This window comes from Apostichopus japonicus, chromosome 20 (assembly GCF_037975245.1).
Source record: "Apostichopus japonicus isolate 1M-3 chromosome 20, ASM3797524v1, whole genome shotgun sequence".
NCBI lineage: Eukaryota > Metazoa > Echinodermata > Holothuroidea > Aspidochirotida > Stichopodidae > Apostichopus > Apostichopus japonicus.
In genome coordinates, this window is record NC_092580.1 from 17052510 (window position 1) to 17070182 (window position 17673).

General features: G+C 36.7%; 1 protein-coding gene across 2 annotated transcripts in view; it reads left to right on the forward strand.

Moving 5' to 3' along the window:
• LOC139960910 (uncharacterized protein C12orf56-like) overlaps positions 1-16354 on the forward strand; it is a 30487-nt gene extending 14133 nt beyond the window's left edge. The window contains exons 4-12 of one of the 2 annotated variants that reach the window (XR_011790664.1): positions 215-356; positions 5951-6060; positions 6946-7035; positions 7548-7686; positions 9184-9258; positions 10793-10873; positions 11463-11644; positions 12311-13615; positions 13663-16354. Coding sequence is in view for 1 of the 2 variants with exons in the window: in XM_071959605.1 (XP_071815706.1) it covers positions 215-356; positions 5951-6060; positions 6946-7035; positions 7548-7686; positions 9184-9258; positions 10793-10873; positions 11463-11644; positions 12311-12437 (946 nt within the window). In the remaining variant the exon portion in view is untranslated. Of the gene's footprint in view, positions 1-214; positions 357-5950; positions 6061-6945; positions 7036-7547; positions 7687-9183; positions 9259-10792; positions 10874-11462; positions 11645-12310 lie in introns of both variants that reach the window. The other variant, XM_071959605.1, reaches the window with a different exon arrangement.
• The last annotated feature ends 1319 nt before the right edge of the window (positions 16355-17673 follow it).

Here is a 17673-nt window from a genome sequence, read left to right on the forward strand (position 1 = left end):
ATGTTCATTATTTGACTATATAACATCAAAAGGCAAAAGCTATGACACATATAGTAGGGCCAGATACAGCGAAAAACAATGTTGTCCGAAAGTATACCTTATGTTGAATGGTGGCTTTCATCTTCATGACCAAATTTCTACATTTCTTTCAATTAATTTTGTTGTTTTTCTCCATTTTTATCTTATTGTTCTCCATTTTAATTTTATTTTTCAGTAAACAACTAGAACATCAGTTCAGTCAGTTGAAACAAGAAATCCTAAACTCTGATAGGTCAATGGAGACTCTCTTCTCACTCATACAAGAGTTGACTAACGCGGCTGAAAAGTACTTTGCACTAAAGAGGCTCTTTTGGAAGGTACTGTCTACGTTGTTTAATATTTTCAACTATCCATGCCTTAGGGGATGTCACCAGATGCTCATTTTATCTATATGCTAGATCAATACTGATCAATCTGTAGGTCCCCCTGGGGGCCACTGTTCGTTGACTTGTCAGAATAACTGTAATAAGTGCGGTTGGTATAACCAGGAAAAAAAAAAACATCCTGTTCATGTTGTCAGTTTTTATGTCTGAAACTTGATTTGCAGTCGCTTGGGTTTCCATGCTCAAGTTTTTCACAACGTAATTGCATTTTTCTCTTGATCAATCCATGCCTGGCTCAAATGAGTGGTGCATGCTGTACGGATAAAGCTCGTCTTTTCACACGAGATGACGCTCTGCAATCTTTTAAGATAGTAGTAAGTAATAATTAGTTTCAATATATAAAAAAAAGTTTGGATCCTTCATAGATTTGATATTGGCAATACTATACTTAGTAACAATTTATTGACAATGATCTCTTGATAATAAATCTCCATATTGGTTGCAAAATACTGTTTGAGTTTGTCTGAAATGAAGGTGATTATGATGAAAAACAAATATACACAGAAATGAGATCTCTTTGTTGATGAAGCATTAGGTACCATTATAGAATTCTATCTGCAGGCAAAAATGATCAGTATAACCCAATTTTTGCCAGGCCAAAATTGCCACGGTATATATATGTTTAAGTCGAAGTTTGTGATACATTTCATGCAATACTAGACTTTGATAGGGCTCAAGTTACACAATTAATCTCGAAGGGAGGGAGAAATCTCTCAAGGTGTCAGAAATTCAGAAGCCTTGGAATTAAAGGGTGACTTTGGACACAAAAATTAAGTTTGATTTCTTGTAGACTGTTAACCAAAAACACTGCCATCAGTCCAGGTGTTGTTCTTATTTGATTTTGAGATATGACATCTTCGGTTCATCGATGAATGTGGCTGGATTAAGTAGTCCGTATAGCACACAGACGACGATTATGTCAGCTTTTTCAGATACGACACAAGACTCACTACTTAAAGACTTACATTAGAGCATTCCAGACACTTAACATTTTCTTAAATCTGAACATCTTGACAAGTGCAATAGCCAAATAAAACATTGCTAGGACTCAAATGTTACTATTTTGTTGTTGCTGTTTTATGACATAACAAGAAATTCATGGATCCTTTTAAAGGTTTGATCATTTAAAATTTGGAACCTATTCTAGCTGGCAGAGTAGTCTGGTTATAGAGTTCCTTCTCCTGTTTCTTTTTTATTTATGATATAAACACATGTATATAATTGAAAATCATAATGAGTTGGAAAATCTAGAACAGTGAATAAACTTCCAGCTATCACCGGGATTCGAACCCAGGCCTCCCGCTTTGTAAGCGGACACCCTAACCACTAGGCTATGGACGCTGATTGTATGTCCAGCAGTTCGAAACCGGTAAGGAAGGTCGTAATTTCACTGTAGGCATTTGTCACCTGTATTGAACAATACTAGTTCTGTTTTTGGTGAATATATATATATGTTGTTTTTTTCGTTTTTTGTATGGCCTGTAGCTATTTAGTCTCTTTTTTAAAAGTTGAACAAAAACTTGTGGAGAAAATGGTCATTTCTTACATTTTCATAATAGCTGAGAAAGTAATTGATAGCTGTTACTCGAAACTTTTAAAGCAAGTTATTGAGTTGGGCACTCTAGGACTTTTCCCTTTATAGCTTTAGCAGTTGACTGTTCCTTTCTCGTACAAGTAACTAATCAGCCACAGTTGTGATTGCATCTTTGGCAAAAACTCAATACAATTAGGTAAAATACAGTAGAATGCTGCACTGGCATAATTTGGCTTACTGCCAGATGAATATCTGATGACACAAGAGCAGCACTTTACTAGATTATTATCAATTGCATCGGGATGTCGGTGCACGGTTGCCATGGGTCACTCTGTACGCTCAAGGCAGTAAAATCATTTACTTTTAAAGTGTCTTTTATAGTTTGTCGCTAAATTACGATAAATTTATGACACTTGCCAACTATTGCTCGAAAAAGAGATTGCAATTGATCGGTACGTTACTCTCCGAGATGTTTTCATCAGACCGACTGTTTAATTCTGAACATATCGACCCACGCATACCTTTGTTATACCTTATAAGTGTTAATCACAAATGGAGGAAATTGCAAAATCGGCTTGCATCAGTTGCTCAGTTTTTAATCTAATCAACAGTCATTAATTACTTACTAATTCTCCTCATCATCTAGAAGTATCTTATAGTATGATCAGTTTCGATAGTATTTTTGATATTAAAATAATTGGTAGATCATAAATCTTCAAACATTGGAAACTATTAAACCATCATTCACTAACAAATTGCAATATTTTACATGTATACAGTATTCAATGAGGAGTCTTCATTACGATATATGATTCTACTAGATATGGACAGCTACAGTGTATCCCTTTAATTCTGTGGAATGCAATGGTAATATTTACCGAGATCAGATAAAATTCATTGTTTGTGCATTACAGTATCTGTCTTTACTTCATAATGCATAATTTAATACTTGGAAACAGTATTTTGCGATAGAAATCAGTGAAATTATATTCCCCTGTAGGAGCGCGGTCTGTAGACTTGCCATATACAATTATGTGTCTTAGTACTCAGATCCTGATAATCCTGCTGTTAAGCAGTAATTCACATCTTAATTATGACATTGTGTATAACATATATCATTCTACTCTCTAAACCAATTATGACATACATGGTCGATCTGCAGGAAGACATTATGCAAATTTACTCCGCATCATGTTTCCTTCTCAAATAGGAATTTTAGAGATAAATTAAAGACAGTTCGATCATCTGCAGTTATGCACAGTATAAATTTACTGTGACTGTATGTTGTAGCTGTTCTTCGGTTTGACGTTATACATTAACATTAGCAGAAAAATAAAAATATATTCTTTCATTTTGAAATTTAATCCTTTTTAAAAAGGTATGAAATAAGATTACTATGCCTTTATTTTTCTGAATTAAGATATGGAATGTTCGGACAAACTTCCCTGAAGAAATATGGTTGATTTTTTTCAGGCTGACAAATTCTGTATAAAGACATATATATACTATAGTGTACTTAATTTGCTTCCGGTCAATGTGGTGGCTTGCTGAGCAAGTGCAGTTTAACTTATCTTAGCAAACTTGTGGACAAAAGGCAAACAGTGAGCAGGAAAGTAATGCATTGGGGTTCCAGCGGTCCAATATTTATATACCGGATCTTTGTAGACTTTTCTTGAGTTATTGTAAACAATTAATTGGCAGCAAACACTTACATGCACAAAATGATATACAGCATCAACAGCTGCTGTTGATTGCTATCTGTATAAGAATACATTAGCCATTGAAACCAATAAAATGGAACTATATTAGAAGGTTAGAAACTTGCAATGCCACCCAGGTAATGTTTTTTCCTCCTTTTTTTCAACTCTAGAAACCAAGTCAATATGCTTTGATGAGTTACATGTAAAATTGAGTGATATTACCTGTACAATGTTGTCGGTGTGTTTCACTATTTTGTGTGTTAACTCATAACTGAACAGTGAGCAGTACATAATTTGTTGTTACATTAATGTGTCATAACTCTGAACGGCAGGTTTATTGCTTACAGATGGGTTTGCCATATATTTAGTTCTCATACAGTAGTTACCTCAATATTTTCAAAGCTATTACAACTGGCTAGCTTTTTATATTTCATTTACATCCACTCTCAGAAATTTCCGTGGAATAAAATAAGCAATTGTTAATCGCACTGAGTGTACATACTAACAGTACAGTAAAATGTTTAATTTGTACATAGTGTAGTATGTATACTGCAGGGCTGTGTATGCAATACAATAGTGCTGCAACTGCACTGCTTGACACTCAATATATCTCACCTTGGTAACAAAACTGTATATATTTGCAAACATCTTGAATAATATTGAAAGCTGCAGTTTGTGTTCTCTTTAGATAAACTCTTTGTGTAATTATATGATGTAGTGGTTCCGTTCAAAGTTCAGAGCTTGAAGTGCAGCTTCCATCTCCTTTCACTCTGCTTGCTTTGCTCCTGGTTTGTATTTGTCCATCCACCAGCGTCTAACCATTTTATTATGTTCAGTTCCCATGGCAACCATGACTTTGTGTATTGATAGTTTGCCATGATGAATGAGGATTTGCTTTTGAGGCAGGAGACATGTTTATCCACTGTTCTGCTTCACTACCTCACTGATTGCCACCGGTGAGGGAATCACCTCATTTGTCAGATAAGGAAACCATGCAATTAAGACCCGATCGCAAATTTTGAAAATTTGTGTTTGGTATCTTCTGACATATAGAGCATGCCATGAAGTTTATATCGCTCCTAGGCATCAAATACAACAATGAGTGGAAACTGAATCCGTGAATCGATTAAAGTTCATGCTTGGTTCTGAGATCAGATCCTGTTTTCACAGATAAAAAGTTGAGAGAGGATAGCTTGATTACTGTACGGTTTGATTAGATTCTGCAAAGGTTAACTTAATCGTTTGTGGCAAATGTGGGAAAAGTGACAGATTAATATCATCAGAACTATGCATGCAAGTGTCAATTTCAAGTTAAAGCAGAGCTTTGATTCCATTTGTTTGCAATAAATCCTGTCTTCCGATATTTCAATGTGCAGTGTGACTCTCTAAGAAATGTCACAACAGATGTTTAAGCATCCAGAAAGCCTGACTGTTTTACTGTTTTTTTTTTATCATTAACGCTTGTAACATATAGGTCTACAACAGACAAGTTCATTCAATAGTAGATTTATCTAAGTAGTGTGTATGGCGGTAATCAAGTACAAATTGGGTGGAAATTTGTTATCAAATTTTGTGCATTTGCTGTAGGCCTAAGTCAAGAAGAAAAAACTTAATTTCAACTTTTTTGGTGAGGAAAATATTTTATTTTATTATTTTGGTAAATCAGATCATGATCCTTCTGCAGTTATAATATGTCATTGGCAATAAGTAAAAAATTGGCTACCAAGTTTTAGTATCACATGGGGCGGTAGAGCTTGAATTTGCAGCAAATTTCTGCCAGCAATGACCCCTACCAACAGTGCACACGCTGCTGTAATGTCCTCGAAAATCATCTGTTGCCGACAGAAACAACTCCCATGCCCACTTGGTCAGGTCACAGTACTATGCCCTCATAATAACTAAACCAAACAAATATCGTAAAGAATACCAAAGTTGGTTCCAGTAAACATCTATTACTTATACCATAAATTTTTCTGTTGTTTTCTCTGCAAGTCTTCTCATACTTTTGAAACAAATGGTTTGGTGGCCTACTGAGATCTGTGCCCAGCTGCCAGCTCAAAGAAAATCCAGTCAGAACTTGCTCCCAAACAGATACCTTGGTCCCCCTCCCCACCCTCAATCTGTTATCTCAAGCCTTCACATGCATGGGATATTTAATTGTTTTGCATGTTAGTGAGAACCTGCTGAGGTTAATGTTTTATTGGTTGAAGTATTGATTACTTGATTGATAAATGTCAATGATTCATAACGTATTAATGATTAATAACTTAATATAGATTATTTCCTCATTTTAGAGTGATGAACTACTGCTATTCATACTACATACACTCCAGCTTTATTTGCCTAAGTCTACAGCAGATCTGCTGACAGAGGCTGGACGCCATGAAAGAGCTGATGAACTAGAGTAAGTTATTCACCGCTATTAAACTATCAGAGGTAATTAACTCTGATATTTGTACATCATGTTCATGTTTGGTTGCCATGGAGACCTGTATATTCACCGGTGGTAGATGGATAGATTGTTGACTGTTATATCAATTCCAGAGTACATGGTGACAGGACAGTTAATGGAAACCTTACAGTACCTTTGATTTTATGTTGTATACACAAATGCAATCAAGACCTTTGGAGATTTTGACACAAACTGCACTGAAGGTTAACAAATTGACCTTGGCCATAAGTCCCATAAACCACATATTTAATAGCACTGGACAGACCTATTGTGCCGTTTTTAAGGTTGGAAGTAAATTCATTGCTTCCCTTGAAAGGACCTGACCTCACCTGACCTTTTGTTCTGAAGGTCTGAGAGACACAAGTCCTTATCATAGGGCTCCTTCCTACCAAATTGAACAATAATTTCACAAGCCATTCAGGAGTGACCCTGTGACCTTAGAAATCATGCAGTTGCCACAGTAACCAGATAATTTTGGAACAAGAATCATTCCATGTCTGTGCAGATTGGAAGTCTATTGAAGGTTTCCTTTTTGAGGTATATCAAAAAAGTAACTTTTTGCCACTATTTGACCTCTGCCAGGCACAAGTTGTAAACCCCACCCCTTCCTTCGAGACTTGCTTCTGAGGAACATTGGCAGCTGAGGTAGTCATAATAGGCTCCTAGGACCAACCAGCTACAATATAGTATATAGGTAGGATGAGAAAGTAAATGCCACAATTGATTTACAAATAGTAGATTACCGTTTGGAAAAAAAATCCAACAGCAGCATCCATCACAAGCTTGATTATTTATGGTTATTATTTATGTTTACGTTTGTTTTCTTTTTTAACGCAGATTAGCCATTTTACTTATCGAAGCCATTGGACTGATGCTCCACGATACAGAAATAGTCCCGAACAGATTGGTCATCCTAAGGTTAAACAGGTCAGTCAAACAGATGCCCTTTAATTAATTACACAGTTTTTCCATCCAATAAATGTAGAGAGCGCCTAAGAATTAACCTGCTTGAGCAGTCTAATGTGAAACTACAGTTCATAAATATATTCAATTTATCATGATAAAGGCCTTAAGTTAATGTGCACCTGGATGTTAGTTAGATAAGTCTTTCTTAATTTAAGCCTAATCACTGTTCAGATGTGACTTTTGTTAAAATATATATTTATGACTGACATCAATTCATGGACCAACAGAAGCAAGTCTGCCACTGCCAGGGTTCCCACCCCACCCTATCAGTGGCCCTGGACCCCACCTGATAAAGATGCTTGACTCCCCCCCCCCCCCAAATTTTCAATTGGGATTGACACCCCTGTCCTCAACCAAGACATTAGTTCAGTTTTGTCTCATTATGAAGTAATTGAAACATTCTTGATGAGTCCCCCTTCACCCCTTCCTCCTCTTTGCTTTCATTTGCAATCCTGCTTTCCGTTCCTTTTCAGAGGTAAGATTATGACAGATGTAGTGACCATATTAACATGTCTGCCCGAAATCCCCCAAAGATGGCGTCCTCCAAGATTGAAGGCTCAGTCACTTATCCAAACAGATGCCGATGGCTGGCAAAGCTCTGGTGATGCTGAGGTAATTAAAGAACCATTTCATTTTAATAATCATGTTAATAGTTGGTTGTCATTGATATTTGTAAATTTACCTATTAGATACACAGTGATAAGGACAATATTCATAGGTGTCTGTAGACCTTTTCATTATCACTGTATCACTTTAAGTACTGGTGATACCTTGGTTCCCTCTGGCCCTTCACAATGTTTATCTCTGAACCTGGGGGACGTTCAATCAGAACCCCTGCTGTAGCATATTTCACGTTGACATGGAAACCATTGGATGGTCATTAGTAATATGGTTTCTTGTTGGCCTAGTGATATGGTTTATCATGTTGTGCCATTGTATGGTCATTTTGTATATATAGTTTATCATGTTTTGATGTTTCATTGTCATTAATGATATGGTTTATCATGTTGTGTGATTGTTTGGTCATTTCTAATATGGTTTATCATGTTTGATGTTGTATGTTCATAAGTGATATGTTTTATCATGTTATCCCATTGTATCGTCACTGGTGATATGGTTTATCATGTTGTGCCATTGTTTGTTCATTGGTGATATGGTTTATCATGTCATGCCAATTTATGGTCATTTCTTATATGGTTTATCATGTTTGATGTTGTATGTTCATAAGTGATATGGTTTATCATGTTATCCCATTGTATCGTCACTGGTGATATGGTTTATCATGTTGTGCCATTGTTTGTTCATTGGTGATATGGTTTATCATGTCATGCCAATTTATGGTCATTTCTTATATGGTTTATCATGTTTGATGTTGTATGTTCATAAGTGATATGGTTTATCATGTTATCCCATTGTATCGTCACTGGTGATATGGTTTATCATGTTGTGCCATTGTTTGTTCATTGGTGATATGGTTTATCATGTCATGCCAATTTATGGTCATTTCTTATATGGTTTATCATGTTTGATGTTGTATGTTCATAAGTGATATGGTTTATCATGCTATCCCATTGTATGGTCACTGGTGATATGGTTTATCATGTTGTGCCATTGTTTGTTCATTGGTGATATGGTTTATCATGTCATGCCAATTTATGGTCATTTCTTATATGGTTTATCATGTTTGATGTTGTATGATCATAAGTGATATGGTTTATCATGCTATCCCATTGTATGGTCACTGGTGATATGGTTTATCATGTTGTGCCATTGTTTGTTCATTGGTGATATGGTTTATCATGTCATGCCAATTTATGGTCATTTCTTATATGGTTTATCATGTTTGATGTTGTATGTTCATAAGTGATATGGTTTATCATGCTATCCCATTGTATGGTCACTGGTGATATGGTTTATCATGTTGTGCCATTGTTTGTTCATTGGTGATATGGTTTATCATTTTGTACCATTGTATGACCATTTTTTATATGGTTTCTCATGTTTTTATGGTCATTAGTGATATGGTTTCTCATCTTTTTATGGTCATTAGTGATATGGTTTCTCCTCTTTTGCCATTCCATTAATGATATATGGTTTCTCATTTTGCAGGTTTCTAAGCTTGTGCAAGAATTGACCAATGCCTCAACAGCTGTACTCTATGAGTTGATATTAATCACACAGCAGGTAAGTTATCCTGTGAGATTTAACTAGTATACTCTCACACCATAAATATGTAAAGAGCATTACTCTTCTGTATTGGTCTCTGTTGGGTTGAACAAAAAAAATTGAACACTTTTTGTTGTTGTAGTTTTCACATTTCATATTGAAGCATATTATACAAGCTAATTGTGTTAAAAAGCATAACACCTGTAGAAACATTACTAGCATCAGTATTTTTAATTTCCCCTGGACTGTAACATATCCAGACTAAACTTCAGCGTAATGTCATCTTTCAAATAAATTAGAGATTATTTTTTCTCATTGTAAACAGAACACATGTACACTGCAACCAGGGGCTGCAATTTTTTTCAAATATAGGCTTTTGCGGTCCATCTCATGTGCGCAGATCAGTCTTGGATATTGGTGGGGGCGCAAATCTGTTCTCTGAGCATTGGTTCGCACGTAGCGTACAAGAATTTTTTTGGCAAATATACCTGCCAGATCGCTGGAAATAACACTTCCCAGACCCAATGATGGTCCACACCTCCTTAAGTTTTAGATCTCATGGCTTAGAAATTTAGTTTGGGGAAATACATGGGCATCTGCAGAAAAAAAATCGGACATGTCCCCCCCCCCCCGTCCCTCCTATGATCGCCGCCCATGACTGCAACAAGTTGTGAAGTTCATATAAATTGACCTTACCTGAATGTTACAATTGATTTAGTATGTAGTTCTATACATCCTGTCCGCTACCGTTTTGTATTGATTTATTACAAATGCACAGAAAGACATCTTAATAATCCTATCTAGCACTGCCAAAGTAAATAGCTAATTCTCAGACATGTTTGGAAATTCCTAACCTGTTTGTGGGGCACTTAATTTTTTGTATATTCTGTGGGCCCCCAGGGAAGATTTAATTCTATAACTTGGCTCATTTCAAGGTAAATCCATATTTCTTTTGCTTCTGATGGTATTAGCAAATTTCTACAATTTCTACAAAGTCACTTTAGTAATTTATGGGCATATGCAGTTTTTCATGACCACTTTATGTGGACAGATCCGCACAATTATTAAAAGCATTCTCCGATAGGGAAATTTCCTTCGCAGTAATTTGCACAAAGAGTTTTAAATTTCTAGCAATATTGAACTGTATAATGTTAGCAGCTAAGATGGACTTAATAGTGAGATATAAAAACAGATAGCACCTCCATAACCTCTCCCCAATGCTGAATATAGTCAGCATGAAATGTAAACAACTTTGTCTGGTTTATGATGTAAGTAAATTGTTTTGTCAGACAGCTTGCGTAAGCTGCGGGTATTTACCATATCTACAATGATTACAATAAAGATGAGCATGTCAGGGTCAAGTGAAGTGAGATTAAAATAATGAAATCCAGGGGAGTTTATCCGGTGTAAAGGGAACTTTTTCTAAAGGATTTTCATTTAGTAGGAATATGTTTTTCACTGTATAATATCATCTATGTTCTGGCCAACTGAGCCTTCATTACTTATATCATCTATTACTGAGCCTTCATTACTTCATCTTGATTGTTTGCAGGCTACCTGGGGTGGAGAAGAAGGCCAGTTCCTCAACTTGGGTTGGCTGATGCAGTTCCTTAATTCCCGGAAAGCTGTTACGGTACGTTGACTCTTGCTCATAATCCAAACATTTTACTGCATCCTTAGGATTTGCTTAAACCGAGACGTGATATTGTCTGATATGACCACTCCTCAATGTTTAAGCTGTCTAAACTCTGCCATGTTGATGCCCGTTGAAAACTGAACGTTGAATACAAAGGAATGGATTACTTGACACATGCATGTAATTCAGGTTGTCAGTTTTATGATCAACCGTTTGGCCTAACAGACTTTATCGCTGATAGTGTCACACATGCTCCTTTCTGAAAGCAAGTCGTGAGGTTCCATCAAAGTTCACATATTCAAGTTGGAATTGTCTTAGAATATTGTGTGTGCTCATAAGGCTAATCTTGTCCCAACATAATATGCAGATATGTTAACCTAAAATGACAGACATACGTCATGTTCAATTTGTAAAACATAGAGTTTCACAATTTTAGCCACTGGAAGTGCTTAGAAGATGTGTGTTTATTTCTACTGGCAAACTTGGCAATTAGCCAGTAAATAGCCTGAATTTTTGAGGCCTGTAGTTGATTTATGCCAAGCCGTGGCATGCTTGCGTTATGTTAAGCCGTGTTTCTTTTCTGTAGTTTAATTTCTTAGAGAGATTGCTGACACAGGCTATGAAGTTGCTGCTGCCATCCAAAGATGCCACACTCAGTCCGGCTCAAGCAGTTCTTCTATTCCAGCAATTTTCTGTTCTACGTACCTTACTACAGCACAGCAGTATCATCTCAGTTCACATAAGAAGCAGTTACTACGAGGAGTTCAGGTTAGTCTGATTAATCGTCTCTTGGACAATGTTGTAACCCTGGATGAGGTCAGTCTTCATACATCCCTGGATGAGGTCAGTCTTCATACACAAACTGCTTTAATGTCAAGTATATCATGCATGAAATGGATTAGAGCAATTTCCTGTGCATCTCTACATATCAGTCTTCGTAACTTACTCTCTGTGCCATTAACTTTAGAGAGTCAACTTTATATTAAACACTGATGGTTGAGGTCAGTTTCCTGAGTATCTGAAGTCAGTCAATAAACAGTTTAACAACATACATGTATCTATGTAAACTTATCACATCTTCATGTAATCTCATTGTATGATGTAACACAAAACAGTTTAACAATATACGTCCCTCATCATGTCAACATTTAGGTTTAATAAAGCTCATATGCTATTTTAATCAGCTGATTTGATGTCATTCTCAGTAATGGCATGTCCTATATAGATAGTTAGTGTAACCATGCTGCACTGTATGCGTGTATGTATGTATGGTATGTATGTACAATAGATTTGAAGACGTACCATATGGTAATTTTATGTTGTTACACTCTGCCATACTGTACAGTTGAGCAAATTAGCATTAATTATTAACCCAATGAAGGGACTGGTTTCCCCACCCCCTAAAGCTAGTCACTCTTTGCTTATACTTTACAGGTATTATGTACAATCACCTCATATAGTGAACAAGTTACCAGCTGCTTTTCCCATCACAAGAAACACATTCCAGCTAATTGAAGAAGTCCTAAAGCATGTTCTGCAGTCTAAGGTCTCCATCAACTGAGATACCTCAACCGCCCCCCCCCCACCCCACCATGCATCTCTAAGAACAGAGGAGCATTGTTTGTACCCATGGGTATTGGTATTCATGTACTAACATTCCAAGGGAGTGTCAGTTTTGATACGTTCTTCTTCAAAGGTGGTGATGGTGATCCTCACCTCCATGGTCAATCATGGGAGAAATGTAATTGCTGGGATTTGTTTCAAAAGTATAAGTAAGAACAGGCCTTTTATTAGGTGGGAGAATTCACTGCCGCAGAATCCATTGAACTAAATCTAAGCATTCAAGCTCTGTATACAAAATACTAGCACAGAGGATCCTTCGTAAGTAACTGGACCGTATTTTTCAAAACTTAGCCTCAATTACTGGGAGAAAACAGGAAAAACAAAATCAGTGCCTTTTGTATATTTTCATTATTAAATGTTTAATGCACATAATTGATAGCAGAATTATCATTTGATGCTACCTATGTATATTGTTATTGCTTTGGTCTAAACAAGCATCAAGCAAAGAAGAACATGCTCCACCGACTTTATTACGCCTTCTTAGCCTGGTATTTTTATAAGTGCGTGTCTTTCATAGGCTGTATTTTTTGGTTCCTTGCTTTAGCAAAAGGAACCTATGCAGTCAGGTTGGCGTGTGTGTGTGTGTGTGTGTGTGTGTGTGTGTGTATGTGTGTGTGTGTGTGCGTCTGTGACACTTGCTTGGGTACGCTCTATCTCAATAAGGGAATGTTGGATTGAGGCCAAACTTGGACTATAGATCCGCCATATGGAGAAGGTGTGCCCTATTGTTTTTGGTGCTCACAAAGGTCACCAAAGGTCAGTTATGGTCCAAAAACCGAAAATATTAAAACTGCAATAACTCCCAGTGCCAATGTGCGACAAGGTTGATATTTTGGGACAAGTTGTGAACTGGTTAGGGGAACATTTTCAAACTTAACGGTCATGTGATCCAAGGTCACCAAAGGTCAATTAATGATAAAAAACTAGTATTTTTGCGATAACTTGAGAACGAATTGTCCGTTTGGGTTGGGAGTTGCCTCAATGTCATCCAATTGTCGACCCGCATCTTGGTGACCCTTGACCTCAATTTGACCTCTGGTGACCTTTTCGTGTTTTTGGGATTTTTACAGTTTCGATGCTATTTTCAGATGTCAAAGGTACCTTCTGATCTTAAATGTCAATAGGTTGACCCCGTGTGACCTTTATGTGCGAAGTTATATGAGGTCAAAGTTTTTCGGTCGGAGTTAGGACGGTTGTACAGACTTTTCGTTTTGTTTTTTGGAATCAGGAGATTAAACTACATCTGAAACCAAGGTCAAAAGGTCAAAGGTCACATTAGAAAAAATGTGCTTATTTTGGGAGGAAACGAGCAAAAAAGAAAATGTTTGGTTTTGATGCTAGATTTGGATATCAAAGGTACCTTCCGATCAAAAATGTCAATTGGTTGACACCCGTGTGACCTTCGTGTGCCAAGTTATACGAGGTCAAAGTTAATTTTCAGACATTTAATGCAACAACTCCCAGTTCCAAGGTGTGACATGGTTGATATTTTTGGACAAGTTGCAAATGGTATAGGGGAATATTTTAAAACTTAACGGTCATGTGATCCGAGGTCACCAAAGGTCAATTAATGTCAAAAAACTAGTATTTTGGGGGTAGAAAATGGGCAAAGAAAAAAATGTTTGAATTTTTATAGTTTGATGCTCTAATTTAGGTCTCATCAATCAAAAATGTCAATAAGTTGACCCAAGGTGACCTTTGTACGTTAAGTTATATGAGGTCAAAGTTAATTTTCAGACATTTAGTGTAATAACTCCCAGTGCCAAGGTGTTACACAGTTGATATTTTGAGACAAGTTGCAAATGGTATAGGGGAATATTTTCAAACTTAACGGTCATGTGATCCAAGGTCACCAAAGGTCAATTAATGATAAAAACCTAGTATTTTTGCGATAACTTGAGAACAAATTGTCCGTTAGGGTTGGGAGTTGCTTCAATGTAATCCAATTGTCGACCCGCATCTGGGTGACCCTTGACCTCAATTTGACCTCTGGTGACCTTTTTAGTGTTTTGTGGATTTTTACAGTTTCGATGCTATTTTCAGATGTTAAAGGTAACTTCTGATCATAAATGTCAATGGGTTGACCCCCGTGTGACCTTCGTGTGCGAAGTTATATGAGGTCAAAGTTAATTTTCAGACATTTAATGCAATAACTCCCAGTTCCAAGGTGTGACAAGGTTGATATTTTTGGAGTAGTTGCAAATGGTATAGGGGAATATTTTCAAAATTAACGGTTATGTGATCCGAGGTCACCAAAGGTCAATTAATGATAAAAAACTAGTATTTTTGCGATAACTTGAGAACAAATTGTCCGTTAGAGTTGGGAGTTGCTTCAATGAAATCCAATTGCCGACCCGCATCTGGGTGACCCTTGACCTCAATTTGACCTCTGGTGACCTTTTCATGTTTTGTGGATTTTTTACAGTTTCGATGCTATTTTCAGATGTTAAAGGTACCTTCTGATCATAAATGTCAATAGGTTGACCCCTGTGTGACCTTCGTGTGCGAAGTTATATGAGGTCAAAGTTAATTTTCAGACATTTAATGCAATAACTCCCAGTGCCAAGGTGTGACAAGGTTGATATTTTTGGAGTAGTTGCAAATGGTATAGGGGAATATTTTCAAATTTAACGGTTATGTGATACAAGGTCACCAAAGGTCAATTAATGATAAAAAACTAGTATTTTTGGGACAACTTGAGAACAAATTGTCCGTTAGGGTTGGGAGTTGCTTCAATGTAATCCAATTGCCGACCCGCATCTGGGTGACCCTTGACCTCAATTTGACCTCTGGTGACCTTTTCGTGTTTTGGGGATTTTTACAGTTTCGATGCTATTTTCAGATGTTAAAGGTACCTTCTGATCATAAATGTCAATGGGTTGACCCCCATTTGACCTTCGTGTGCGAAGTTATTTGAGGTCAAAGTTAATTTTCACACATTTAATGCAATAACTCCCAGTGCCAAGGTGTGACAAGGTTGATTTTTTTGGAGTAGTTGCAAATGGTATAGGGGAATATTTTCAAACTTAACGGTCATGTGATCCAAGGTCACCAAAGGTCAGCTAAATGTTAAAAAAGTAGTATTATGGGGGGAGAAAATGGGCAAAGAAAAAATGTTTGAAATTTTTATAGTTTGATGCTATATTCACGTCTCACCGATCAAAAATGTCAACATGTTGACCTCAGGGTGACCTTTGTGTTTTAAGTTACATACAAGTTCAAAGTTAATTTTTTGACATTTAATGCAATTAAATCTCAATGCCAAGGTGTGACATGGTTGATATTTTGGGACAAGTTGTGAATGGGGTGGTGGAACATTTTGAAACTTAAAGGTCATGTCATCTGAGGTCACCATTGTTATCATATCTGTTGACACGCTTGTAGGTGTCTTATATTTCTTACACTTTCGACGCCATATTTAGATCTCAAAAGTGCCTTTTGATAAAAAAAATCCGATCACATTTTGTGATCACAAAAGTGTTGGCTGTAGTGTTGGTTACTTTATGGGAACATGTAGGACCACAATTACTTGGACTTCTTCAGCCCAATCTTGCTTGATAATATGATGTGTATTGTCATATACCCCAAGCAAGGAACCACAGTGCCCTTGGGCTCTTGTTGTTTCTTCCATTCTATGCTCCTCTTTATCTTTACCATTAAGCAAAGATATAGAATGTATATGCAACATGGGCGAACGTTGCATAAAGAGATGTCATTTCTTTTACCATAAATAATCGTAATTTCTATCCATCTGGATGTGCACTTTACCGATGTCTTTCAATGCTTCATTTCTGGTTACCATCCTGCTGTGTCATCCTATTTTTATTGTAACAATAAAAAAGTTTTCCATTTAAAGGTTGTCTGTTTTTTTTATTCCAGCACATAGCAATTGTAGTACAGGCAAGTAAGGCAATAGGTAGATAGAATGTGATATACAGAATGTGATAGATAGATATATAGATAGAAAGAATGTGATAGGTAGATAGCCAGAGCGATAGATAGAATGCGATAGGCAAATAGATAAAATGCGATAGATAGATTTAGATAGAATGAGATAGATAGACAGATACAATCAGTAGATAGATAGAATGCAATAGATAGATAGCGATGTATAGAATGTGATAGATAGATTAAGATAGATAGATAGATAGAATGGGATATATAGCCATAGTTAGATAGCGATAGATAGATAGCCATAACGAAAGATAGATAGACAGATATGATCAGTAGATAGATAGAATGCAATAGATTGAATGCGCATGTATGTAACCATAGATAGGTCTGCTAGGTAGGTACATAGAATGCGATAGGCAGATTGCGATAGATAGAATGTGATAGGATAAAATTCGATAGATAGAGAAATACGCATTCTATCTAACCGAAGATAGAATGCGATAGATGGATAGCCATAGATAGATAGCCATAGATAGATAGAATGCCATAGATAGAGAGAATGCCATAGATAGCGTTAGATAGATAGAATGCGATAGATAAATAGAATGCGATAGATAGCCATAGCGGTAGTTAGATAGATAGCCATAGGGATAGTTAGATAGCGATGGATAGATAGCCATGGCGATGGATAGATAGCCATAGTTAGCTAGCGATAGATAGCCATAGTTAGATAGCAATAGATGGATAGATAACCATATCAATAGTTAGATAGCCATAGATAGAATTTGATAGAGAGATAGATAGATTGATAATCGTAACCTATGCATTCATGCAGGAGGAGAGTGTGTGTTTATGTGTGACGCCGCTTTTGTTAACACGATATTTCAAGAAGGGAAGCTTGGACCAATCTAATATTTGGTGTATATGAGTACTACATTGAGTAGAAGAACCCTATTGTTTGTGGGGAGGTCAGAGGTCATTTAGAGTCACCAGGGTCCAAATAGTGAAAACATTGTAAACACGATATTGCAAGGAGGTAAGCTTGGATCAATCTCATATTTCGTGAGTAGATAAACCACATTTAGGAGCAAAAGCCTATAGATTTTTGTAGAGGTCAAAGGTCATTTGGGGCCACCAGGGGTCAAATTGTGTAAACCTTGTAAACACGATATCACAAGAAGGACAGCTTGGATCAATCTCGTATTTCGTGTAAAGGGGTACCACATTGAGTCCAAGAACCCTATTGTTTTTGTGGAGGTCCAAGTCCATTTGGTGTCACT